We start from the raw sequence: 27,987 nt of genomic DNA, 5'->3' as shown, positions 1-27,987 counted from the left end.
TGGCCCCCAAGAAATTTTCAATGGAAGATGTTCAATTGTCTTTAGTTTTTTTTTTTTTTACAGGTGTAAAGTATTCACATGAGGTCTTATTTGGCTTTAAGTTATAATCCGATCACAGGAAAACATTTGTTTGTCTTTGGATATCTTGAAATATGTTTACATCATGTAATTAGGTATTCACTTGTAACAAAACTTGGAGTGGTAAGTCCTTTAAAAATAATCAAATGACATATAAATTTTCTATGTAAGATAGATCATTGGGATATGTCAACTCAATAAACCATGTGGTTGATTTTAATGGTAAACAAATCATTTGATAGGCCATAAAAGTAGGCCCACTAATTCAAATATGATACTAAGGTTCGATAACATCCTAACGTATGAAAAGTTTCAACCCTAATAATAATAACAAAGAGAGAGAGAGATACTTGTCATCTTTTCCTTCTTTTGTTTTGAGCTATCGTAGTTGTTTGAGGATGATTTGTAACTTTAACTATTTCGAAAAAATTCAAAAATTATAATAGTCTGAAATATCTTTATCTGGAAACTGAAGTATTACTTTTACTCATATTTTAAATTACAATTATAATCGGACTACGGTATGATTACGAATACATATACCCATCCAAACACTCCATCTAATCCGATTACTTAAGGAACTTTACAAGCATCCAAACAACTACCAGTAAGGAAGACGCGGATTGGGTCCTTCCCCGCCTCTGTCACCTTGTACGGTCAGTTCTGTGGGCAGGCCCACTGTGATGTATCTATAAATCTAAGCCGTCCATACCTTTTGTAATATTATTTTAATGCGTGAACACAAAAATGAGGTGGATCCAACGCTCAAGTGTACCACACCAAATAATAAGCTTGGTTGCGTTAAATGTAAAAGCATTAAATGCTAGTTGCATTAAATGCAAGAGTCAAACATGGTGTGGTCAATTTGCACGTTGGATCTGCCTCATTTTTGTGCTCATGCCTTAAAATGATCTGAGATAAGGGATGAACGGATTGGATGTACAGATACATCACAGTGGGCCTACCCACAAAACTGCCCAGGGCTAGAGACGGGGAGGACGCAATCCGCGTCTAGTAAGTAAACTCCGTTGAGCCCACTATGACTAATCCATCCTGTTCATCCTTCTTACTGGATATATTTTTGCCTTGTTAAAAATAAATCACATTCAAAACTCAAATGGACCATGCCATAAGAAACAATGTGAATTGAACGCCTCTTCTTGAAAACTTCACGGGCCATAGAATTTTTGGATCAAGCTGATATTTTTATTTTCCCTTTATCCCTGTGCTGTCTTTGCGAGCTATGAACAGGTTGGATAACAGATAAACGTCACCGTGGGCCTAAGAAGATTTTAACGGTGGAAATCATTATTCCCACTATGATGTGGTCCGCTTGTGCTTTGGATGTACTTTAATTTTGAGATCAACCAGTAAAATTGTCTGAAAAAACGGATGGACGGCTAGGATAAACCACATATATTCACAATTGACCAACAGAGTTTACTCAGTACGAGCAAAGCCCACCGAGTTGCTCAGAACTCAATCCGATTTCTTCCTTCCCTCTCCAAGCTGGGAGCGGATTAGCTGTTACGGAAGCGAAGACCCCTCCAAGCTCGCCTTCGAATCGAAACGGAAGCAAAGACTCCCTCCTCTCCCCTCTTCCACCATCACCATCCATCAGGCGATGTAGATTTCTCTACACAAATCCCAACCGTCAAAAAGCCCAAAATGTCGACCCTCAGCGGACCCGCCTCCCCCTCTCTCTCCATCTCCGTCCCCACAACCGTACCCGAACCCGACACATCCGACGCAGCGACTCCCGCCCCTCCCAATTTCGGCACTCCGGAAACCCTAGCCCAGATCCGAACCCTCACCGACGTTGGCGCCATGACCCGCCTTCTCCACGAATGCATCGCCTACCAGCGGTCCCTTGATCTCGGCCTCGAATCCCTCCTCTCCCACCGCACGGATCTCGATCGTCACCTCGTCTCCCTCCACCGCTCTTCTGACGTCCTCGACATTGTCCGCGCCGACTCCGATCACATGCTCTCTTCCGTCCGCTCCACGGCCGATCTCGCTGACCATGTCAGCCGCAAGGTCCGCGAGCTCGACCTTGCTCAGTCTCGTGTCCAGTCCACCCTCTCCCGCATCGATGCCATCGTCGAGCGTGCCAATTGCATAGATGGCGTCAAGAAAGCACTCGAGTCTGAGGACTACGAATCTGCCGCCAATTTCGTCAGCACGTTCCTTCAGATCGATGCGAAGTACAAGGACTCGGGATCCGAGCAGCGGGACCAGCTCCTGGAGTCGAAGTGCCAGCTGGAGTCGATCGTGCGGAAGAGACTCGACACTGCTGTTGATCAGCGGGACCACCCTACGATCCTGCGGTTCGTGCGGCTTTTCTCACCGTTGGGGCTTGAGCAAGACGGGTTGCAGATTTATGTCTTTTATTTGAAGAAGGTCATCAATTTGAGGTCAAAGCTGGAGTTTGAGCACCTGCTGGAGCTTGCGGAGCAGAATGTGGGCCAGAATCAGGTGAATTTCGTTGGGTGCTTGACGAATCTGTTCAAAGACATTGTGCTTGCAGTCGAAGAAAATGATGAGATCTTGCGTAGCCTTTGTGGGGAGGATGGCGTTGTCTATGCAATCTGTGAGCTTCAAGAAGAGTGCGATTCGATGGGGTCGAAGATCTTGGAGAAGTACATGGAATACCGAAAGCTGGCTCAATTAGCATCAGAAATCAATTCTTATAGCAAGGACTTACTTTCTGTGGGGTCTGCTGAAGGACCTGATCCGAGGGAGGTTGAGTTGTATTTGGAAGAGATCCTGTCGTTGACTCAGCTGGGTGAGGATTACATGGAGTTCATGGTGTCAAAGATCAGGGGACTGAGTTCTGTCGATCCGGAGCTGGGCCCACGGGCCACAAAGGCATTCCGGAGTGGGAAGTTTAACAGGATGGTGCAGGATCTTACTGGATTTTATGTGATTCTGGAGGAATTTTTCATGGTGGAGAATGTGAGGAAGGCGATAAAGATTGACGAGCAGGTGGTTGATAGTCTCACGACTTCGATGGTCGATGATGTGTTCTATGTTCTGCAGAGCTGCTGCAGACGGGCGATTTCGACTTCAAATATCAATTGATAACATGCTAACCTTTGCTTTATAGTTCCACTGAATTGATCACTCACGCTCACGTTACGGGACGGTGTTTTAAACACTAACCAGACCCTGTTGTAGTTTCAGGTGATGGCGCAGCCTGCGAGGCGGAGCTATACTTTGAGGATGATGAGGAGGCATTCTCATACATGCAGTATTCAGGCGGGTTTACGTAGACTGTTCTGAATCGACGGGGCTTCAGGGCTGATACTTTGTAGCGGACCACCACATTTTGACATTTTGTATTTTGAAATAATACTTGTAACTATTCGAGCTGGTAACATGATCATACTTGAGAGACTCACAATCACTTACATACTTTATATACTTATCACAGTCTTCCGCTTGCGTAATGTAACTGTCTCCGGAGTATGATATGTTATTTTGGTATAATCACATTAATGTTAAATACACTAATATGCAGAACATTTAATCATCATTATCTACGTTGCATAAGTGATGCGTAAGAACTCGGGAGTTGGGCCGATGCTTGACCCCGATTTTCAGGGCATTACATGATATCACCAAGTTCTATGGGTCCACCATGATGCATGTGTTATATCTACACTGTCCATCCATTTGACAAGATTATGTTACATCATGTGCTAGAAAATGAGACAGATCCACAACTCACGTGGACCACACCATAGAAAAGCAGTAGGGATTCCGACCATCCGAACCTTCCCAAAGCCCATCATGGTGTTTATTTGTCATCTAACCTATTCATTAGGTAACATAGGCCGGTATAAAGGGTAAAAAACAAATATCACATTGATCGGCATGATTTTTTTTTTTTGTCATTCAACCTGTTCATCAGGTCACACAAATGGGGATAAAAAAAACAAATGTAAGATTGATCCAAAACTTCTGGCCCCCAAGAAATTTTCAATGGAAGATGTTCAATTGTCTTTAGTTTTTTTTTTGGTCCATTCAAGCTTTAAATTTGCCAAAATTTTGGACTCATGACCTAAAATGATCTCCTAATACGGATGGACATTGTGGATATAACACATACATCACTGTGAGGCCTACATAACTTGGTGAGGTCAACACAACAAAAAGGTCGGCACACTAGGCAATAAAGGTTGGGCTTGGTCTTGGCCTAGATTTTGAACTATTTTGGGCCAGGCCGTCGGCCTGACCCTATTCAAAATTCTAATTTTGTAGGCCCGAACCTGGTTCATTGACACCCTTGCACACAATTGGTTCCCATTTCTTTCCCAAAAGCGGATAACATACTAAGTAACTTAGTATGCTTAGGGATCGTTTGGATGCCTGTAAAGTCATTAAGTTGTGATCCAATTACAGGTGTAAAGTATTCACATGAGGTCTTATTTGGCTTTAAGTTATAATCCGATCACAGGAAAACATTTGTTTGTCTTTGGATATCTTGAAATATGTTTACATCATGTAATCAGGTATTCACTTGTAACAGAACTTGGAGTGGTAAGTCCTTTAAAAATAATCAAATGACATATAAATTTTCTATGTAAGATAGATCATTGGGATAAGTCAACTCAATAAACTATGTGGTTGATTTTAATGGTAAACAAATCATTTGATAGGCCATAAAAGTAGGCCCACTAATTCAAACATGATACTAAGGTTCGATAACATCCTAACATATGAAAAGTTTCTAACCCTAATAATAATAACAAAGAGAGGGAGAGATACTTGTCATCTTTTCCTTCTTTTGTTTTGAGTTATCGTAGTTGTTTGAGGATGATTTGTAACTTTAACTACTTCGAAAAAATTCAAATATTATAGTAGTTGTCTGAAATATCTTTATCTGGAAACTGAAGTATTACTTTTACTCATATTTTAAATTACAATTATAATCGGACTACGGTATGATTACGAATACATATACCCATCCAAACACTCCATCTAATCCGATTACTTAATAAGGAACTTTACAGGCATCCAAACAACTCCCAGTAAGGAAGACGCGGATTGGGTCCTTCCCCGCCTGTCTGTCGCCTTGTACGGTCAGTTCTGTGGGCAGGCCCACTCTGATGTATCTACAAATCTAAGCCGTCCATACCTTTTGTAATATTATTTTAATGCGTGAACACAAAAATGAGGTGGATCCAACGCTCAAGTGTACCACACCAAATAATAAGCTTGGTTGCGTTCAATGTAAAAGCATTAAATGCTAGTTGCATTAAATGCAAGAGTCAAAAATCGTGTGGTCAATTTGCACGTTGGATCTGCCTCATTTTTGTGCTCATGCCTTAAAATGATCTGAGATAAGGGATGGACGGATTGGATGTACAGATACATCACAGTGGGCCCACCCACAAAACTGCCCAGGGCTAGAGACGGGAAGGACGCAATCCGCGTCTAGTAAGTAAACTCCGTTGAGCCCACTATGACTAATCCATCCTGTTCATCCTTCTTACTGGATATATTTTTGCCTGGATAAAAATAAAGCACATTCAAAACTCAAATGGACCATGCCATAAGAAACAATGTGAATTGAACGCCTCTTCTTGAAAACTTCACGGGCCATAGAATTTTTGGATCAAGCTGATATTTTTATTTACCCTTTATCCCTGTGCTGTCTTTGCGAGCTATCAACAGGTTGGATAACAGATAAACGTCACCGTGGGCCTACGAAGATTTTAACGGTGGAAATCATTATTCCCACTATGATGTGGTCCGCCTGAGCTTTGGATGTACTTTAATTTTGAGATCAACCACTAAAATTGTCTGGAAAAACGGATGGACGGCTAGGATAAACCACATATATTCACGATTGGCCAACAGAGTTTACTCAGTACGATAAAAGCCCACCGAGTTGCTTAGAACTCAATCCGATTTCTTCCTTCCCTCTCCAAGCTGGGAGCGGATTAGCTGTTACGGAAGCAAAGACCCCTCCAAGCTCGCCTTCGAATCGAAACGGAAGCAAAGACTCACTTCTCTCCCCTCTTCCACCATCACCATCCATCAGGCGATGTAGATTTCTCTACACCAATCCCAGCCGTCAAAAAACCCAAAATGTCGACCCTCAACGGACCCGCCTCCCCCTCTCTCTCCATCTCCGTCCCCACAACCGTACCCGAACCCGACACATCCGACGCAGCGACTCCCGCCCCTCCCAATTTCGGCACTCCGGAAACCCTAGCCCAGATCCGAACCCTCACCGACGTTGGCGCCATGACCCGCCTTCTCCACGAATGCATCGCCTACCAGCGGTCCCTTGATCTCGGCCTCGAATCCCTCCTCTCCCACCGCACGGATCTCGATCGTCACCTCGTCTCCCTCCACCGCTCTTCTGACGTCCTCGACATTGTCCGCGCCGACTCCGATCACATGCTCTCTTCCGTCCGCTCCACGGCCGATCTCGCTGACCATGTCAGCCGCAAGGTCCGCGAGCTCGACCTTGCCCAGTCTCGCGTCCAGTCCACCCTCTCCCGCATCGATGCCATCGTCGAGCGTGCCAATTGCATAGATGGCGTCAAGAAAGCACTCGAGTCTGAGGACTACGAATCTGCCGCCAATTTCGTCAGCACGTTCCTTCAGATCGATGCGAAGTACAAGGACTCGGGATCCGAGCAGCGGGACCAGCTCCTGGAGTCGAAGCGCCAGCTGGAGTCGATCGTGCGGAAGAGACTCGACACTGCTGTTGATCAGCGGGACCACCCTACGATCCTGCGGTTCGTGCGGCTTTTCTCACCGTTGGGGCTTGAGCAAGACGGGTTGCAGATTTATGTCTTTTATTTGAAGAAGGTCATCAATTTGAGGTCAAAGCTGGAGTTTGAGCACCTGCTGGAGCTTGCGGAGCAGAATGTGGGCCAGAATCAGGTGAATTTCGTTGGGTGCTTGACGAATCTGTTCAAAGACATTGTGCTTGCAGTCGAAGAAAATGATGAGATCTTGCGTAGCCTTTGTGGGGAGGATGGCGTTGTCTATGCAATCTGTGAGCTTCAAGAAGAGTGCGATTCGATGGGGTCGAAGATCTTGGAGAAGTACATGGAATACCGAAAGCTGGCTCAATTAGCATCAGAAATCAATTCTTATAGCAAGGACTTACTTTCTGTGGGGTCTGCTGAAGGACCTGATCCGAGGGAGGTTGAGTTGTATTTGGAAGAGATCCTGTCGTTGACTCAGCTGGGTGAGGATTACATGGAGTTCATGGTGTCAAAGATCAGGGGACTGAGTTCTGTCGATCCGGAGCTGGGCCCACGGGCCACAAAGGCATTCCGGAGTGGGAAGTTTAACAGGATGGTGCAGGATCTTACTGGATTTTATGTGATTCTGGAGGAATTTTTCATGGTGGAGAATGTGAGGAAGGCGATAAAGATTGACGAGCAGGTGGTTGATAGTCTCACGACTTCGATGGTCGATGATGTGTTCTATGTTCTGCAGAGCTGCTGCAGACGGGCGATTTCGACTTCAAATATCAATTCGGTGCTTGCGGTTTTGAGTGGTGCAATGAATCTGTTAAGCAATGAATATCAAGAGGCATTGCAGCAGAAAATGAGGGAGCCGAATTTGGGGGCGAAGCTGTTCTTGGGGGGTGTTTGTGTGCAGAAGACCGGAATGGAGATCGCTACTGCTTTGAATAATATGGACGTAAGTAGCGAGTATGTCCTGAAACTGCGGCATGAGATCGAGGAGCAGTGCTCAGAGGTATGTTAGTTGATGACTTGTCTTGTGGTTTCTGATGGTAGAAATTATTGTTCTCTTCTTTATGTGGAATGATGATGATAATACTGCATGTTCATTGTTAACTGATTTGAAGCGCATGCAATTGGATAGGAATGCTCCATTGTTTTCTGTGGAAAGAAACGAGAGCGTGGTTTGTGAATATCGTATGATAATGTGCAAGTTATCGATGTAGCACATGTGATAGCATGCACTTGGGATGGCAGTCCCTTGTGTGCATAGCTTGGCAGGCGCCATTTGGTGCCAATGAGGAAGTCCAAAAGTCTTAGTGGCTCTTTGAATTAGAATTTGCGACCCCGTACACTTTGAATATGTGTGAGTTCTCTGAAAGTTATCTTTTTTGGAAATTTGTGATTTACAGTTCCTAAGAGAATACTACAGTAATAGTGTAGTTCAAAGTTGCGTTAGGAGGAAATAGCTTATGTTATCTAGTTGTCTGTTGGTGGGAGAGTTCATCTGTAAATGGAAGTGATGGGAGGTCTTTGGAAGCATTGGAAAATTCTCTCTTTTATAATTTTATTGAAGTGGAAATTTCTCTTCTGGTTGAGCATAGCCTCCTTTGTGATTCACTTTCATTTTCCTTGCAGTTCTTTGTTTTTCTCTTCCTCTTCCTCTTCCTATTCCTCTTCTATTCTCTATCATCTGGTGTTACATTAGCTATTCGGTAGTGCTTTTTTCACTCTAGTGCATTTTCTTCCATGGCGGTGAGAAGAACCTAGAGGAATATGCAACAACATCCTGATGGGTAATGCAAGAGGAGTAGAGTTGCGGGAAATCAAGGCAGACTTGATCCATCTCTATCGCGTTAGATGAGGTTAACAACTTAAAAGACATGCCTTGAGTCTCAATTCATTGAAATCAAATATCTAAAATTCGAAGGAGATAGAATGATGGATTAATAGTCGGGACACAATTACCGATGAATGTGGTTGTGATAATTGTGGATAAGATGGACAATTCAATGGTTGGATTGGTCAAATTGGACAAGAACTGATTGCAGCAATGATTGTATCAGTAAGAGTAAACTCAATGGTTGTGATAATTGTGGATACGATAGACAATTCAATGGTTGGATTGGTTGAATTGGACAAGAACTGATCGCAACAATGATTGTTATCAGTAACAGTAAACTCATTGGCGAAAGGAACATGTGCATCATAATACAAAGCTATTTATGTGCTTTGTTTATGCTTGGAGTTTATCTCTGGTTGTTAATGTCCCAAGTAAATCTGTGCATGCGATTTTTGTAAGGAATGACGTTGTGAAGATGTGAAAAATTCAACAAAACATTGATCTATGTCACATTGTCACCATTCTATGTATGCGAAGCCAATTAAGTGCATGTGATTAAATCATCTACTATTAAAATCAAGGAAGATACCGTAGAGTTGCATCATGTTCCAAGGTCAATAATGGTTCAAACTCAAGGGCGAGTCCTCTCCAAGTAGCACATGTGTTACCATGCACATGGGATAGTAGTCCCATATATGTGTACCTTCCCCATTTTGGTGTCAACTAGGAAGTCCAAAACTTGAAGTGGTTTTTTGAACTAGAAGTTACAATTGCATTTTGAATATTTGAGTTATCACCTTCGTGGAAAGTTGTAATTTAGAGTTTCTAAGAGAATAGGTCATTAATAGTGTAGTTGGAAGTTGCATTGGGAGTTAAGTAATTAATGTTATTTAGGTTAGGTTGGTGGGAGAGTTCATCTATAAATGGGAGGGTCTTTGGAAGTATTTGAAAATTCTCTCTTTTTAAAGTAAAAACTCCTATTAGTTGAGCAATGCTCCCTTTTGTGATTCACTTTCATCTTTCTCCTGGTTCATTGTTTTTCTCTTCCTCTTGTTCTTGTTTTCTCCATCGGAGGTTCATAGGAGGCATTATAAAATTCTCTCTTCTTGTTGAAGTAAAAGTTATGTTTGGTTGAGCATTGCTCCCACTATAACACTTTCATCTGCCTCCCTTGTTCTTTATTTCTCTTCCTCTTGTTTTTCTCTTCTCCATCATTTGGTATCATAGCTTAAAATTAGCTTTTGAGTGGTAGTTCTCCAATGTAATGCATTCTTCTTTCGTGGTGGTGCGGAGAGTTAGGAAGAAGCAGTAACATCTTGACGTGTGACGCAAGAGATGAAAAGCTACAGGAAATCAGGCAGCTGTGATCCCAACTACCATTGGATTGATTGGTAGATCCACAGATTGATCAGATGATAGATCAACTATCAATCAACTGACATAGCTATCAATGGATGTGTTGTTGTGACCTTTAGGTTTTGTGCTCCAGATATGCGATTGATGTCCCACCCAGGCTATCATGGATGCTGTTTGCTGTGATAAATGAGACATGGGCTATAAATATATGTATGTTCTCTTCTGCATCATAATGGTTGCACTAACATGTGTGTTATGGTTTGATTGAAATCATGATTGGAGTCCCTCATGGATATTGTATCAAGCCTCCTATTTTTGGATATGCAAGTGTCACACGGGAGATGGGACCTTGATTGCCTTATCCATGAAAACCTTGTTCAGAATGTCACATTCTTGGGCCAATATGTAGTAAGGTTTCCATGTGACCGATGGCTTGAATTAAGTGGTGTTACTTTGTCTTGAGCAATTTGAGTTGTGAAATTACATCAGTACACGGGTGTGTACAACCTAGCATAGTTGGCATGTTGAGTTGTGAAATTATGTGAGGAATGCTCCTTCCCATAGAGGTAGCATACAATTACAAGCACCCTATTCAAATATCCTTAGCCCTGAGGACTAGTTGTTATGTGTCCATGATATCTATTTGATTAGCTTTGACCAATGTTGTGATTCCTGATGCTCAGGACGACGTAAGCTTGTGATTGGGTTAATCATGTGGAAACATATGGGGCATATAATAGTTTAACAAGGAATCCACAAAATGCAATCTTGTTGTATATATTACTTCACCATAGAAGACTACGTAGGTTCCCAGGGCCAGTTAATCATGAGCTCATGCAAGTTGTTTTGGGTTAAAAGATTTTGATTGAAAAGGTTTTTGAATGAAAATAATGATTTTTTGTGTTTTAAGTATATACGTTTATTCTTTTGGTAGTCATCTGTCAAATTCAATGGTGGATCTTCATAACTGTCTAGTGGGAACCACATTTAGAATCGGGGCCCATATGATGGTAGGGTGATGATGATGCGGAAGGATATAGGATGGTGTATGTTCTAGGGCATAGTGTTCATGTGTGAGAAGACCTCCTCAAGTGCAAAGTGGCATGTGATGGCCCACATGCAACCGAAGTGAGGAGGCCTGCAGGAACTCTATAAGAAGAGAATGCTTGAAGGGTCTCACTCTTAAGGCTGGGACGCCCTCCTCTTTCTTTTCTAATCTCCCCCTAGTAAGAGCTAGGGTTAATATTTCTAAAAGAGGAGGGTTCATCCACTAGTGGTTGTCAGGATGCTAAAATCTTGGAGGCTAGAGCTCTTGAGAAAGGATTGTAAGTTGTAACCCGAAGATTAAAAGCTTAGAAAATCTCCATTAACAAGGGGGTTTGCTCTTTCTCCTCCTCCTCCTCCTCCTCCTCCTCCTCCTCTTTTCTTTGTTTGAATTGTTTTATCCAATCCTTCAAACGTACGAATGTGTGGTTGAAATCCCTACAATGACTATTGTGGATATGATGGATAATTCGATAATAGGGTTGGTGGAATTTTGATAAGAATCAATTGCAACAATGATTGTATTGACTGGAGCAAAGCTAATGGCAAATGGAACATGCACATCATGGTATGTGAAGTTATTTGTGTGCTTCGTTTTTCCATGGAGTATGTCTCATTGTTACTGTCCGATCAAATCCATGCTTATGATCTACTCGAGAAATGATGCAGAAGATTCAACGACACATTGATCTGCGACACCATCCTATGCAAGCGAAGCTAATCAAATGTGGAGGGCTACACCATCAACTTCCACTAAAGTTGAAGAAAATACGGTATAAATGTGCATCATAATCAAAGGCTAACAACGGTTCAAACTTGATGATGAGTTCCCTCCAACTCAGGGATGATAATGTAGCTCATGGCGGCATAGCTTGGAAAGGTAGCCCCATTTGTGTTGGTGGGTCCATTTTGGTGCCAACAAGGAAGCTGAAAAGTCAAATGGATTTTTGAATTTGAATTTATATGATGTTATTTCCCACATACTTTGAATATGTATATGTTGTTTGAAATCATCATCTTTTTTGCAAAGTTGTAATTTAGTGTTCCTAAGAGAGTAGGTTATTAATAGCGCATTTGGAAGTGATTCGCCTGTAGCTCAATGGTAGATGGGGCTTTTTTCAACATTGTGGTCTTGAGCTCAAGTGCAACTTACCTAAAAAAATAATTTAGTTGGAAGTTGTACTAGGAGTAAATATTTGGTGGTGTTGGATTGTGAGAGAGTTATTCTAAAATAGGGTGATGAGAGGGTCGTTGGAGGCATCGGAAAATTCTCTCTTTTAGTTGAAGTAAAAACTTGTCGTTTAGTTAAGCATTTGGAGGAAGATCTATGGATTTCTTTGCTAGAGAATCCACAATACAATTTGCCTATCTTGGGAACATGATTAAAAGAAGCATCCATGGTTTGGATATGTAATTTTAAGGCACCTAGGATGAAAGCTAAGTTTCATGGTGGAGTGCATTTCCTTGTGCAATATCCAAACAAGAATCTCCTTTCACAATGAGTGTTCTATCTACTCAACTTGCAAAAATGTCCACCCCAACTTAAATGGGTATCAACTTGGCTCGATTTGTGTTTCCATTTCTTGCATGATCGAGAAAGTTAGCGTGATGACCTCCTATCATTGTTTAAAACTCGTCCTATTCTGGATGACCCTGTATTCCCTTGGTGACCACTTATTTATAAAGGAGAAGGGGAAAGCCCACCACGTGGCGCCTGCTAATTGGTCCCCTTAAGCGTGGGACGACAGCTAGGTGACACCTGTCTTCCACTAAGGAGTGCCACATGGTACAATGCAATCGGTTAAGTCACTCCTCTTAATCAACGTATTTGGTTCTTTGTACGGAGTGATCTCAGGAAAATGGCCATAACTCTCTTGTTATTGGTCAGAGCAGGGTGATCTTGTTCTTGTTAGAAAGATAATTCAATGATTTATCATTCACACTTGGAATTAAGTCGATCGAACATCGTTTGGCCTACCAAACAGGGCCTGCAAGTGGCTGAGGCGTCCTCAACTGTGGCCTGCTGATCAGTAGCGTACGTCTTTGGTAATTGGGGCAGATCTCCCTCAATAAAGGTTGGGTTGAGGTGAAATAAATTTTGGGTGAAAGGTCTTTTGACATTCTTTTCAATGGCTCAAGAATCGCCTTGATCGGACATTGTTTGCCCCTCTGTTTGCTAACTCAAACTTGGCTCATGTGCGCTGTCCACTTTTTAGTAATATTTGAAATGTGATTTTTCACACCCAAACAAAGAAATAATTTTATCAAAGAATCAGTTTGGCTTTGTGCTAGGGAGATAACTATTGAAACTAATTTTCTACATTGCAACTGATGGAAAAGTATAGAGAGGAGTAATTACAATTTTGGCACCTCGAAAACCCTAGGCCAGATCCGAACCATTATCGACATTGGCGCCATGACCCGCCTTCTCCATGAATGCATTGCCTACCAGCAGTCCCTTGATCTTGGCCTCAAATCCCTCCTCTCCCACCGCACGGATCTCGATCGTCACCTCCTCTCCCTCAATCGCTTCGCTGACGTCCCCGACATTGTCCGCGCAGACTCCAATCATATACTCTCTTTCATATGCTCCACCACTGATCTCTCTGACCAGGTCATCTACAGGGTCCGCGAGCTCGACCTTGCCCAGTCCCGCGTCCATTCCGTCCTCTCCTGCATTGATGCCATTGTCGAGCGTGCCAATTGCATCGATGGCGTCAAGAAAGCCCTCGAGTCCAAGGACTGAATTTGCTGCGAATTTTGTTAGTACGTTCCTTCAGATCGACGTTAAGTACAAGGATTCGGGATCCTAGCAGTGCGATCAACTCCTCAAGTCCATGCGCCAGCTGGAGTTGATCGTGCGGAAGAGACTCGACACTTTTGTCAATCAGTGGGACCACCCCACGATCCTGCGGTTCGTGTGGCTTTTCTCACAGTTGGGCGCTGAGGCGCGAGCAAGACATGTTGCAGACTTACATCTTGTATTTAAAGAAGGTCATCAATTTGAGGTCGAAGCTGGAGTTTGAGCACTTGCTAGAGCTCGCAGAGCAAAATGTGGGCTAGAATCAGGTCAATTTCGTTGGGTGCTTGACTAATCTTTTCAAAGACACTGTGTTTGCAATCGAAGAAAATGATGAGATCTTGCGTGGCCTTTGCGGGGAGTACGTGGTTGTTTATGCAATTTGTGAGCTTCAAGAAGAGTGCAGTTTAGTGGGGTCAAAGATCTTGGAGAAGTACATGGAATACCGGAGGTTGCCTCAATTAGTATCAAAAATCAGTGGGGATAGCAAGGATTTACTTTCTGTGGGGTCTGTTAAAGGGCCCGATCCAAGGGAGGTTGAGTTGCATTTGGAAGAGATCATGTTGTCGACTCAACAGGGGTGAGGATTACATGGAGTTCATGGTGTCAAAGATTAGGGGGTTGAGTTCTGTTGATCCGGAGTTGGGTCCATGGGCCACAAAGGCATTTCGGAGTGGGAGGTTTAATAGGATGGTGCATGATCTTACTGGATTTTATGTGATTCTGGAGGAATTTTTCATGGTGGAGAATGTGAGGAAGGCAATAAAGATTGACGAGCATGTGGTTGATAGTCTCACAACTTCGATGGTTGATGATGTGTTCTATGTTTTGCAGAGCTGCTGCAGGTGGGCAATTTCAACTTTGAATATCAATTCAATGCTTACGGTTTTGAGTGGCGCAATGAATATCAGGATGCATTGCAATAGAAAATGAGGGAGCCAAATTTGGGGGCGAAGCTGTTTTTTTTTTTTTTTTTTTTTTTTTTTTTTTTTTTATTATAAATTTTTTACACACACACACACACACCCCCACACACTTACTCCATAGTGGGATTTCACCACCTATGGGTACTCGAACCCTTGACTTGGTGTTGAAACTCCCGAGAGTCTACCACCTGAGCAAGAGTAAGGACCTTAGAATGGAGATCACTACAACTTTGAATAATATGGACGTAAGTAGCAAGTATGTCCTGAAACCTCGACATGAGCTCGAGGAGCAGTGCTCAGAGGTAAGTTGATGCCTTGTCTTGGGGTTTCTGATGGTAAAAATTATTGTTCTCTTCTTTATGTAGAATGCTGATGATACTACACGAACTAGCATGTTCATTGCTAACTGATTTGATGCGCATGCCATTTGATAGGAACGTCCCATTGTTTTTTGTGTAAGAAACGAGAGTGTGGTTTGTGAAAGTTGTATGGTAGTGTGCAAGTTATTTCTACATATGATATTGATGAAGCACATGTGGTAGCATGCACTTGGGATGGTAGTCCCTTATGTGCGTAGCTTGGTGGGCCCCATTTGGTGCCAACGAGGAAGTCCAAAAGTCTTGGTGGCTCTCTGAATTAGAATTTCCAGTCTCATGCACTTCGAATATGTGTGAGTTCTCTTTAAAGTTTTCTTTTTGGGAAGTTGCAATTTACAGTTCTAATGCAGGGGCATTTTCACACGGGGTTCGAGTGGGATTGCCTGTGGGATGCAGGGGCATAGTCGGGGTGGGTGGCCCATGTGAGGCTGGTGACTCTTGTGAGGTGGGCCCCAACCGTGTGAAGCGGAACCCATGTGAAGTGGGGTCTACGAGGGGGGGTTTGGTCGAGGTCCTAACCCATACGATGTGGGGCCTAGGCTATGAGATAAAGGGATTAATTCGCCATGCTCTATCAGTTCGAGTTTTTAGAGCAAGTGGTTAGTTGTCCTACATCAAAGTGGTATTAGAGCGGGAGGTTCCGTGTTCGAGACTCCTCACCGGGGGTGATTAATGTAGGGGCATTTTCACACCAGACTCGAGTGGAGTTGCTTGTGGGATGCAGGGGCACACTCGGGGTGGACGGCCCTGTGAGGTGGGCCCCATCCGTGTGAAGCAGAAACCATGTGAAGTGGGGCCCACTAGGGGGTTCGGCCGAGGTCCTAACTCATGCGATGTGGGGCCTAGGCTATGAGATAAAGGGATTAATTCGCCATGCTCTATCAGTTCGAGCTTTTAGAGCAAGTGGTTAGTTGTCCTGCATCAAGTTCCTAAGAGAATACTTTAGTAATTGCATAGTTCAAAGTTGCAGTAAGAGGAAATAGTTGGTGTTATCAAGTTTTGGGTTGGTGGGAGAGTTCTTCCATAAATGGAGGTGATGGGAGTGTTTTGACATAGAAAATCACATTTTCTAAGATTGTTGAAAAGTGGACAACGCGTATGACCTAAGTTCGAGATAGCGGATGGATGGGCAAATGATGTCTGATCGGAGCAATTTCTAAGCCATTGAAAAGAGTCAAAATTATTTCCGTCTAAAATTCGTTTCATTGCGATCCAACTTGTATCGAGTGAGATTCGTCCCGATCATTGAAGAGGTATGCTACTTATCAAGTGACCATGATTGAGGATGCCTTAGGCATATTGTGGGCCCCATTTGGTGGATAAAATGATATCTGATTGGTTTGATTCCAGGCTTGGATCGCAGGTCTTCATTTAGCTTTCCAGCGAGTACAAAATCACCCTGATCCGTCCATTGATGAGGAAGTTATGGCCATTCTTCCAAGATTGGTCTGTGCAGTGAAAACAGAGTGCACCAGTTAAGTGTTGACATGAATTGGACCAATGGCATCACGCCATTGCTTAGTGGGTAACGATTGTCATCCAACTGTCCAATGGTTCCTGTGGACCAATCAAGACGCGACATGTGACATGATTCCCTGCCTCATTCTCTATAAATAGAGAAGCCCCATCATTCTCATTTGAAAGAACAGCACAAAAGCAGTTTTCCCTCCATCTCCTTCCCTATCTCCCTTCTCTCCTTTTCTTATCAGAATAGAACCACAACTGAGATCATCCAGATCGTAGATCTGGAAATAGATGGCCCACTATCAAGTGGCTGAGGGAGATCAACATGCAAAGATCCAAAGACCAATGGACAACAATCAATAAAGATTGTTCTAAGCAAAAGGAAATTTCAGCAGCCGATCTGAACGTCCAGCAGCTTTAACAAGAAGATTTGAATGTCTAGCAACTCTAACAAGAAGATCTGAATGTCCAGGAGCTCCAGATTAGAAGATCCGAATGTCTAACAGCTCTATTAGATATTAGATCTGGTCAGAGCTCCTACAATCAGCAGATCAGAACTCTTACAATCAGCCGATCAAAGCTTCTTTTCTGCAGATTTCTTCTTCACAGTAGGTCTCATTCATTTTCTTCTTTATTAAATTCTCTGCTCATACTTGAACTTTATTAGATCCGATTCTGGATGATGAAAAAAACAGATTATCGATTGTCTCTATCGTTATCTGTCCACAAACAACAATTATCTCTAATCAATTAATGATTGAGATCTGATTAGATCGAGTCCAGATCTGGTTTTTATCTTTGATTCCTATTCTGATTACATGTTATTTTTGGCATTGATTTCTTCATCTTTCCTAGTAGAGTCGCGATTTTGTTGATACCATTTTGGATCAAGTATAGATGTATACATTGGGGATCGCTTTCATTGCCATTCACGAGACATTCATAAGACATTCTCATATCATTGCCACATCCACAAGAGACAAAAGCGCACACAATTGAAAGGCTATCCTTATTTGAGTCCTTGTTACATTCTAGGCCATGACATACCATAAGTCCTTAATTACATTTTAGAGGAATAGCCCTTGATTCTAAGGTGAAATATAAATAGAGGCATGAGCTGTATAAATAAACGAGTGCAAGGCACTTAACATCAATAAATAGTTGAAATAAGCTTATCAATCACAAGGAGCTGAGATAGTCTGAATGCACAAGGGGCTAATGAGATTGTATTGGATGAGGTCCTTGAGCTGTAGGCGAGATGACTCACTTGATATGGGTTGCAAGACTAATAAAGGAGATTTCTTGACATCGTTAAAGACATGCATGGATAGAGCTGTTAATGGGCGGGGTTTGCCCAACAAGCTTTCAGGCCTGGCCTACTTTTGTCATGCTTAGGTTATGGTATTAAGCTCGAGGGTTGTGTAGTAAAAAATTCACGTTGTCTATTAGTTGGGCTAGGCTCAAGCTATTTCTAAAAGCCCATTGGCACAACCCAACCTGTTAAAGGTTATCAATGGCATTTCATACTATATCAAATGTAATATCTGCTTCAAGTATTTTATTTCTTTATAAACGTGTAGCCCAACTGATGGTTGGACTAGCCTGATTTTGGACCATAGTACATGCATGGTGGGGCCCACCTAATGAACAACCCAAATCTTGCACAAATATGAGTGAATTGGTCAGGCTTCGGCTGGGCGTAATCAACCCATGTTGGACAATTTTTGGTCGTCATGGATCCAAGTTGGGTTCGAGAGAGTATGTTATGTGTTGATGATGTGGTGTTGGTTAAGAGTTGGCTCTAGAGAGGAGGTTTTTGCTAAATCGAGACTATGGAGAAAAACTTTAGGGCTTGTTTGATAAGTGGGAATCCACGGGAAAAATGGAAGTTGTAATCATTATTTGATTTCCTAATGTACTTTTAAGAAATGGATTTTGTTTTTAGTGGCATATTTGATTTTCAAGCGGAAATCTTCAATTCATTTTACAATGGTCACCTTGAATCTTGTGGTCGAAGATCGCAGAAGTGGAAAAGCGTAATATTACATCATAGAATGAATTATTTTATTTGCAGACCGAATATGAGAAAACGTCATATCAAGGGAAAATTGCTTCTCATCCTTTGTTTTCCTTTTTTTTTTTACTGCTCATCAAATTAGTTTGAAGCTAGGAGTGGTTGTATAATGGTATAATGTACTATTTCGAACCATGTTTGGACATTGATTCTCGACAGGAGAAATTATTGTCGGTCAACCAACTTATTCAGCGTTGAGGGCCTGTTTGATGAGTGGAAATCCTTGGGAAATGAAATGAAAAGAAGCAATTTTCCCTTGACAAAACGTTTTTCTATGTTTGATTTGTAAACAAAACCATGTATTCTATAATAATCATTACACCTTTTCACTTTTGCAATTCTTAGGGGCAAAATTCAAGGTGATTGTTGTGAGTGAATTGAAGATTTACACTTGCAAAATAAACATACAACTATAAATGGAATCCATTTCTCTATAGTTCCTTGGGAAATAATTATTAAATAATGATTATGAATTTCTTTATTCTCCCATTGATTCTCGCTTATCAAACAGGTCCTTAGAATTTAAGAGTTCTAAAAGTTAGGATAACCAAGACGTTGTGATCCCCTTAGCAGTAACCAGGCCAGCCGGTACATATGATACGGCCAGGAGGGGATTGACTTAATTCTTGAAGCGGGGTTTTGTACTGAACTCGGGCTTCATGCTCAACCAATCTCTTGCACTGTTTGACAAGCATCCCCAGACTACAGAGAGGCCAATTTCAAATTTTGGTGGAAATTGCCAGGTTCATTTCATTGTCAACACTCCAGTACATTTTATTGTCGGACATGTGCTGCAGGATGACAAAGTGATCTGAGAGGGTACTAACAAAGAGGGTAGTCAGGTCAGGAGAGCTTTAAACCCCCAATAGGATTTGATGAGGGTCGGCAGGATGTGGGCCATCAAGTCTGGAGATCGGCGGTCAATGGTGTGCCAAGACAATTGTCTCACAAAGAAGTTCATAATGTACCTCAAACAACTATTAAAATTTTTTTTTTTCTTTCCAATTTTCACTATTTCCATTGGCATTTATTTTTTGGGGGCATTTTTAAACCTTTTGAAGTGTTTCCTCAAAGGGCAGTTATATGATATACTAAGTCAACGTATGACACTCAATACATACGCACTAAGAACTTGTACACATGGCATACACTGCCTTAAATTAATTTGACTAAGTTATGGAAACCACCATATCTAGGTCAGCCTCAAAATTAGATTGTTTCTACAATTCTTACCTTCGATTTGTTAACACTTGTGTGGAGGCGAAAAGAGAACAGTGGAGATGAAAAAGGTGGCGAGAGTAGCCAAGCCGGAAAACATGTAAAGAAAGATACCAGATTGCTTGCAGATATTCATCGGCAGGCGACGAAGGAATTTGTCGACGGAGAACAGGGGGATTGGAAGGAGGTTAGAAGCAAAAAATCTAAAGGAAAAACCAAAATCTCCACTCTCCCTGAATATCCGATATTGTTCATAACAAGTTTTCTAGATGGCCAGCTCACAGTCAATTTCGAAAGGGTGTTCGGCAAGGCAGGATCGGTGATGGAAGTGGTTATTCCAAGCAGTGTTCAAAATATTGGTATCGCGTTACGTATCGCACCCTTGGGATACGGATACATATCGGTTATCACATGGGATATATCGGTCGTATCGCGTAATGTATTGCTGTTGTTGGAAACATGGGGAAACATTGGAAATTGGTCGAATTTTTCAATGAAATTTCAGTGATTGTTAAAAAAGACTTCAATACACACAAATTAAAACATTACAAAAAACAAGTGCACATAATAGGTTTTCATTGTATGGGGTCCTAATCTATGCATTGTTTAACTGAATTGATGCAAGTATGTTCATATAATTTATAAATGTAAGAAGACGTGGGGAAACACAAGCAATACATTCAAAAGGCAAAGAAGAATCACTAGATTAGGTTACATACATGTTTGATTTTATGTTTGGACACAGATTACAATCGATTTGTGAGAAATTAGGATTTTTTTTTTTTTTTTCAATTTTCCGCAACTCAGTCCTCCTCTAAATCTCGAAATCAAAGCTCCTAGTCCATGATTTTTCATGCAAAACATGAAAAATCATGGATTTGTAACAATTTGACACTGATTTAATATGATTTACAAAAAAGGACCGAAATTTTTTTAAAAATGATCACCGGATCGAACATGTGGGATATATCCCACTACTTATGTGTTTCGTATTGCATAGGTGGGATATAAGATATATCCTGGGATATATCGGCCGATATCGTCGATATTTAAAACACTGATTCCAAGAGAGAAATCTTCCTCTGCTTCTCGTGGATTTGTGTTTGTCCGCATGAGCTGTGAAGAAGAGGTGGTGAGAGTTTTGAAAATGTGCATGGTGTCGGGTTCGGAGGAAAAAAACTGCGTGTTCAAAAAACAAGTTATGGGCTGGAGAAGAACTGTGAAAAGGCGAACTCAACAAACAAGGGCTGTAGTGGATCATCCCAAGAGGGAAAAAAAGGGAAAGAAAAGGAGATCTCTTATTGAGAAGTCAAAACAAAAGCGGGGTCTAAAGGAAATAGGAGTATTAGATCCTATAAGGATGTGGTGCTTTACTCTGACACTAAGGGGTGTTTCATGGACATGGAAATGGAGGAGTTTGACAGTCAAAACTAGAAAGGGGTTTGGAAAGAGGTATTGGAAGGAGATATGGTGGTGCGAATTTAGGAGAGAGTACTAGAAGAGTCAATCAAATCCTCTTGAGTTTTATTTTGTGGCAACAGTACGACCAGGTGTTTCTGAGGAAGAACTCAAAGCTTGGTTCAGTCACAATTGCGGGATGGGTACGGAAGATACAATGGTGAAGATGTTATCAGATGAAGCAGTGTACGTTTCATTATGTTCTCAACAAGATGCAGATAGTTTCTTTATGTCCTGCGATTTGTAAGCTTCTTTATGTCCTACAATTTGTACGGGGACGATACAGTCAGAAAAGTGCAACGATAGGAGGATTGGTCTGATTTTGGGTGGGAGACATGCTGGTTCTAGATATGGCACCTTTCACTCTGAGTTTTGGATCAACAATGTAATTCGAGAAATCGGGGAATGTATTGGGTCCATTGTGCCGTCGATTCTCGCTCACCGAATTAAGAATTCATTCATTATGCCAGGGTCCTAATCAGGAGGAGGAGAATCTACGAGATCCCAGGAAAGGTGGGCATTTGAGTTGGGAAGGAGAAGATGGCAGTGGTGATTCGTTGAGAGGAAGAAAAGCCATGTGTTCCAGAGGACTTGAGCGCCTGTAATGGTGGAGAACGCTTCAGAGGAAGAAGCTGCACATGCTGGGTGGTCCGGCAGAGCACTGAAGGGTCTAAAGATGACATGTCTGAATCCTATTGGTGATATGGGAGGAGCACGAGAAGATTCAGAAAGAAGAGCAACATCTGACAGCGCTGGGCTCAGCTAGCTCCCTTTTCCAGAATGCATTGATGGCTCTGGCAGGAAAAGTGATGTCAGCTGCCCTTGCCGTGCGACATGTGGAATGGTTAGTAATGAGGAGGGAAGAGAATCCGGTGATAGAGTTGATAACCTCGATCTTTGGTTGACGTGTGGCAATGCATTAAATGGAGATATTCGAAATCTTGACACCTGGCTGAATGACATCAGAAGGATATGTGCAAAGAAAGGTCACTTAAGGATGTTTGTGTGGAGGGAGAAACACGTGTTTGAAGCGATTTTTTTAGCACACGTGGCATTTTTTTACACATGTGGCTTATTGGGTAAGTTATCTCATGTGCGAAGGGAAAAGTTACACAAAGCAGGTATCCTTGATGATTTCTCCCAGAAAGCAATTAGCACTGTGAAGGACAATGGTCAAGACCATGGAGGATCCTCTACAGAATAAAAACCAAGTGGGATGGGTCCAACTCCTAAAACTCAACAGTCAAATCTACAAAACGAATATTTCAAAGTAGAAGGGGATCAACAGAATCAATCTCTCAGCTCTGACGAGAAGGTAATGTGTCAGCAAGTAATCGATCTAGAAGGACAGAGTTGGGAAATAGAAGAGAGATTGGATATCCAACACGCAACACCAATAGTAGTGACCAAGGATTTAGAAGCTACTCGAACAGGGGATTTTCTGTCAACTCAATCAGAGGCCAGGACCAGTAGGGTTTTGTCTAAGTGAAAAGGTAAAGGGAAGAAAGTGTCGATGGCACAGGGTATGAAACGAGTTAAAAGGGTTTCTAGGGAAATTGCAAGGTTGGTGGGAGTAACATTTGGGGATAATTCGGAAGATTATGTTACTCTTTTTGACTTTGTGGAAGAGAGGGGTTGTCAGAACATGGCACTGGTACAGAGGGAGGTGGAATCAGGTATATTTAGGGTGACAAATGGACAGGATGGGGAGATAGACCTTGCAGATCAGGTATATGTAAGGTGACAAATGGAAGGGATGGGGAGATAGACCTTGCGGATCACTGATTGCAGGTATATCTGCTTATAGGAAGAAAGGGTCAAGATGGTTGATCGATGAAGCTGGTCAGTTGGAACGTGAGGGGCCTGGGTTGCCCCCATAAAAGGTTACAAATCAAGGATCTTTGTAGAAAATACAAAGCGTAGCTGGTAGCTTTCCGAGAAACTAAGATGCAGAGTATCGACAAAAGAGTGGTGGATTTGTTGTGGAAAGGCCGCTAAATCATGGGAATCATTAGATGCAGAGGGGAATTCAGGGTGGCATTCTAGTAATATGGAATTTAAATTTATGGGGTTTAGAAGATTGTGTTAAAGGGACAATTGTCTTTATCTCTACTGTTGCGAGATAAGGTTTTTGGTTTCAGATGGTCTATGATGGTGGTTTATGGTCCACATAAGTCACGATGCAGGAATCAGTTTTGGGCAAAGTTGGATGATTGTTGTAAAAAGTGGTCATTTCCGTGGTGTGTGCGAGGTGACTTCAGTGTAGTTTGATTCTCGTTTGAAAAATCAAATGGGGGCAGGATCAACTGAAGCATGAGGGATTTTTTGGAGTGGATCACAATGAATGAATTGGTAGATCTACCTTTGGGATCGGTAAAGTTTACATGGTCAAATGGGCAAGTTTCAACAGTCAAGTCAAGATTGGACCGGTTTCTTCTTTTGCCTGATTTGCTAGATTTATTCCCTCTTGTTCATCAATATCTCCTACCAAGGCTTATTTTAGATCATTGCCCAATAATGTTAGAGTTGAACGAGGAGGGTTAGGGCCCAAGGCTGTTCCGTTTTGAGCTGTCCTGGTTAAGAGGTGGAGGGATTTTCAGGCTTAATAAAGGAGTGGTGGAAGTCCTTCCCTGACCAAGGGGGAGCAGGTTATAATCTCTTTCAAAAACTAAAGAAGTTAAAGTGCAAGATAAATGGGTGGAAAAAAAAAGTCCTAAGCTGTAGGGGGAGGAAACAATGAATTTGTTAAATGAGATCCAGAAGTCGGATGTTAAAGAAGAGTCAGTAGGTTTGTCAGAAGAGGAGAGGGCATGGAGGGAGATACACTGGTCAAATAGAGTGCAAGAATAAGGGAAGAAGAGATAAAATGGAGACAACGATCACGAGCATTATGGCTTAAAGAGGGTGATAAAAATATAAAGTTTTTTCATGCCATGGTAAGTGCAAGGGCAGGGGTTAATAGAATCAAATTGGTGGTGGTAGGGGAAGTAAGGATGGAAGGGGAGCAAAAAGTTTGTGGCAGTAGTAGATTTTATAAGAAGTTACTATCAAGGGAAGCTTAGAATCGGCTAAAGATTAATAACCTGGCTTTTGACTCCATTTCGCTTGAGGTAGCGGAATCTCTTGAAAAAGAATTTTCTGAGGAAGAAATAGTGTATGCAGTTGAAGAGTTGGGTGGAGATAAGGCTCTTGGGCTGGATGGTTTTCTTATACTCATTTTACCAGAAATTTTGGGAATTGGTAAAAGGTGAGGTAATCAGTTTTATTAACAAAGTTTATGTTACTGGTTTTCTGCCCCCGGAGTTAGGTGCTAAGTTCATTGCACTAATTCCCAAAAAGGAAGGAGCATAAAGCTTGAAGGATTTTAGACCCATAAGCCTTTTGGGAGGTCCATACAAAATTCCGGCAAAATTATTAGCCACAAGATTCAAAGTGGCTATTGGTCAATTTGTTTCAAAATCTAAGGGACTTTTGTGGTGGGAAGACAAATTGCGGATAGTGTTCTAGTGGCGCATGAATGTATAGAATTATGTAATAGAAGCGTAAGGAAAGGGGTATGCAAGCTCGATGTAGAGAAAGCATATGATCATGTCGATTGGGGTTTTTTGGATTACATGCTGGGTCGATTGGGGTGTGGAGTTAGATGGTGCTCACGGATGCAAAATATATTTTTCAGACTACCATGCAAAATATATTTCTCAGACTACCATGCAAAATATAAGTTTGGTTAGACAGTCCAATCAATCGATCTGAACTGTCCATTTAGTCCAAAATATATTTCTCAGACTTAAAAAAAAAAAAAAAATGTAAATGATCTTGACCATTGAAATTGATAACCACTGATTGAATGGTTAATATTTCTTAGATTGGTGTGGTTCTTGCATGTTAGGCCACGAGATGTTCGTTGGACCTAATGAATGGTCTAGATCAATGGATTGGACAATACAAGTGCCCTAATGCAACTAAATGCTACTAGGTGCACTATAACTTACAGCCTTTGAGAGCACTGAAGCATTTCTCTAATGATGATGATGATGATCCAATGCTTCTTTGTTTTTGCCAATCCCTTTTTTTTTTTTGGGCTTGTGACCCAGTAACTCATTTGGCTTAAAAGTTGCGATTCGCCTGAGTTGGGGGTGGATCGGGTTACCAACCCATTTGAAACCAAAACCGAGTCAACTCGGGTGAGTCAGATATGACTTGGGCGAGCTGTCAAACCATGTTTAATCCTCTTCAAGTATTGATGTTGGCATGGGTCCATTTTTGCATGCAAATTGTATCGCTTTACATGTTTGTGTCATGCTTGTTTAAAGAAATCTCCTTTTATTCATAACCTGATTGTGACGATTCCTGATTTTCTTCTTGTGAAAAAAAAGGTGTTCCCTGCACCAGCTGACAGAGAAAGAGTGAAGTCCTGTTTATCTGAGTTGAGTGAAATAAGCAACGGTTTCAAGCAAACCCTAAAGGCCGGCATGGAGCAACTGGTCGCAACTGTGACACCCCGCATCCGCCCAGTGCTTGACAGTGTGGCGACCATCAGCTATGAGCTCTCTGAAGCTGAGTATGCGGAAAATGAGGTGAATGATCCGTGGGTCCAGAAGCTTCTCCATGCTGTCGAGACCAACGCAGCATGGCTACAACCTGCAATGACAACCAACAACTACGACCTGTTCATCCATCTGATCATTGATTTCATTGTGAAGAGGCTCGAAGCTATCATGATGCAGAAAAGGTTCACCCAGCTTGGCGGACTGCAGCTCGACAGGGATGCAAGGGCATTGGTGAGCCATTTCTCCGGCATGACTCAGAGGACGGTGAGAGACAAGTTCGCCCGCCTCACTCAGATGGCAACCATTCTCAACTTGGAGAAAGTATCTGAGATACTAGACTTCTGGGGAGAGAACTCGGGACCAATGACATGGCGACTCACTCCCGCGGAGGTGAGGAGGGTGTTGGGTCTCAGGGTTGATTTTAAACCCGAATCAATAGCCACTCTTAAATTGTAACAAGATATGACTTTTGATGTGGATCTTCTGATTTACTTTTTTTAATTTTTATTTTTAATTTTTAATTTTTTTTTAAAAAAAATTAGAAGCCTTTGCTTTCCATTGTTGTGTTTCGATTCTTTTTTGGTTCATGAATGAAAGAGAGAATGTGGTTTCTTTACTACACTTCATCTTCTACCTCATTCAAGCCAACAGCTGTTCTACCAAATCCTCCTGCATTCATACTCCACTGCCTAAGGATGTTTATTGTTGTATGGATGGTTAAATATCGAGTCGTCAAGGAGTCCTAATTGCATAAGTGAAATTGTGGGGTTAAGATCGTTTGATCAGTCTGAATTTCGCCCCTCATATTTCATCCCAATGAGGGCCTGAGATTTGGATCGTCCAGATTTCCATGCATCCATGCCACTTACACTTACCGAAACGATTAATTATAAACACGTTAGGTGCCCAAAACTTTCGTAATTACAAATTTATATGATTAAAAAGCAATAACTTCTTGATTAACAAAATTGTCCCTTTTTTATTATTTATTTTTAAAATATATTTTATTGACTGTTTGGCCAGCCTGCCTGAATTCACAATTGGATGTAATTTTCATCATTGTGAATGTTTGGGATGCTTAATAAAGAATTACAATCTAGTGGTTCTTTTGAGGCAAAGGCAATCATATGTGGACCCATTATGACGAACAATTCAAATCAATGCTTGGACCAATTTTAGCAATCCGGTTCGTTCATCATGTTGGGCGCACCTTTGATTGCCCATGCATTGGATGATTGGACCATCTGATCATTGGCTATGAAGATAGATGCCGTGTTTTGATGATAATGGAGAAAGTCTAACCATTATTGTCCATCTTGTGGGGCTCACTTTGCATTGTGCGTTCCTGATAAATGTCACTTTGATAAGATGAGCCTGTCCATTCAATCAATGTATGGGAAAATGGATGGTTGATGTTGATTACAATGGAGGTCCGATCATTGATTTGGATCATCAAATATACGGGATCCACCTTTCATTGCCGTCAACTCAAAAAATCACTTTTCTCGGATTATCTAAAAGCTTCTAATCAATGGCCATGAAAATGGATGGTCTATATTGTATATAATGAGAAGGTTCCACCATTGATTTGGTTCGTCCATCACGTAGGCCCACATTTAATTCCACACGCATCCTAGATCACCATAGTTAGGTAATTCTAACTATATGATCTTTGGCTACTCTAAAAATCTTTAGGATAGAAACCATCCTCTAAAAATCTTAGCTTACAAATTACAACCCAAAAGCTTTAGTCTAAAAGCCGACAGCTAACCTCATATATACTACAACAACTATCTAATTAATGGCTATTAAAATGGACGGCTTGTATCAATTATAACAGAGGAGGCCTAATATTTGATCTAGATTTTCATCATGTGGGGCCCACTTTTGATTGACTGTCCCTCTTAAATTTAACTTTGATGGATGATCTAGCCATCCAACTAGTGGGTAGGGCAAAGGAAGGTCCAATCAGTGATTTGGAACATCCATCATGTGGGGCCCACCTTTAATTGACCATTCTTTGATGATCCTGATAATCTGATCAATGACTAATAAAATGGATCCCTCATCACTTGGATTTTCA

General features: G+C 41.8%; 2 protein-coding genes across 2 annotated transcripts; both read left to right on the top strand.

Annotated features, from left to right (window-relative positions):
* Positions 1 to 1,525: 1,525 nt before the first annotated feature.
* LOC131248658 (conserved oligomeric Golgi complex subunit 4-like) lies at positions 1,526 to 3,159 on the top strand. The gene has a single exon (XM_058249041.1). The coding sequence runs from the start codon at positions 1,747 to 1,749 to the stop codon at positions 3,157 to 3,159; it is 1,413 nt and encodes a 470-aa protein (XP_058105024.1). The 5' UTR covers positions 1,526 to 1,746.
* Positions 3,160 to 5,972: 2,813 nt separating this feature from the next.
* Positions 5,973 to 26,423, top strand: LOC131248657 (conserved oligomeric Golgi complex subunit 4). The gene is made up of 2 exons (XM_058249040.1): positions 5,973 to 7,809; positions 25,731 to 26,423. The coding sequence occupies exons 1-2, from the start codon at positions 6,175 to 6,177 to the stop codon at positions 26,358 to 26,360; spliced, it is 2,265 nt and encodes a 754-aa protein (XP_058105023.1). The 5' UTR covers positions 5,973 to 6,174; the 3' UTR covers positions 26,361 to 26,423.
* Positions 26,424 to 27,987: the final 1,564 nt, after the last annotated feature.

This window comes from Magnolia sinica, chromosome 6, assembly GCF_029962835.1.
Source record: "Magnolia sinica isolate HGM2019 chromosome 6, MsV1, whole genome shotgun sequence".
Classification (NCBI taxonomy): domain Eukaryota; kingdom Viridiplantae; phylum Streptophyta; class Magnoliopsida; order Magnoliales; family Magnoliaceae; genus Magnolia; species Magnolia sinica.
The sequence above is the reverse complement of the archived record's forward strand: the minus strand, read 5'-3'. Positions and strand labels throughout refer to the sequence as shown.

What these genes read in the sequence shown, in the direction of transcription:
- LOC131248658 (XM_058249041.1), top strand. Translation starts at nt 1,747, where the DNA reads ATGTCGACCCTCAGCGGACCCGCCTCCCCCTCTCTCTCCATCTCCGTC.
- LOC131248657 (XM_058249040.1), top strand. Translation starts at nt 6,175, where the DNA reads ATGTCGACCCTCAACGGACCCGCCTCCCCCTCTCTCTCCATCTCCGTC. An exon ending in TCGAGGAGCAGTGCTCAGAG is followed by an intron (nt 7,810 to 25,730) that starts GTATGTTAGTTG and finishes GTGAAAAAAAAG; the next exon opens with GTGTTCCCTGCACCAGCTGA.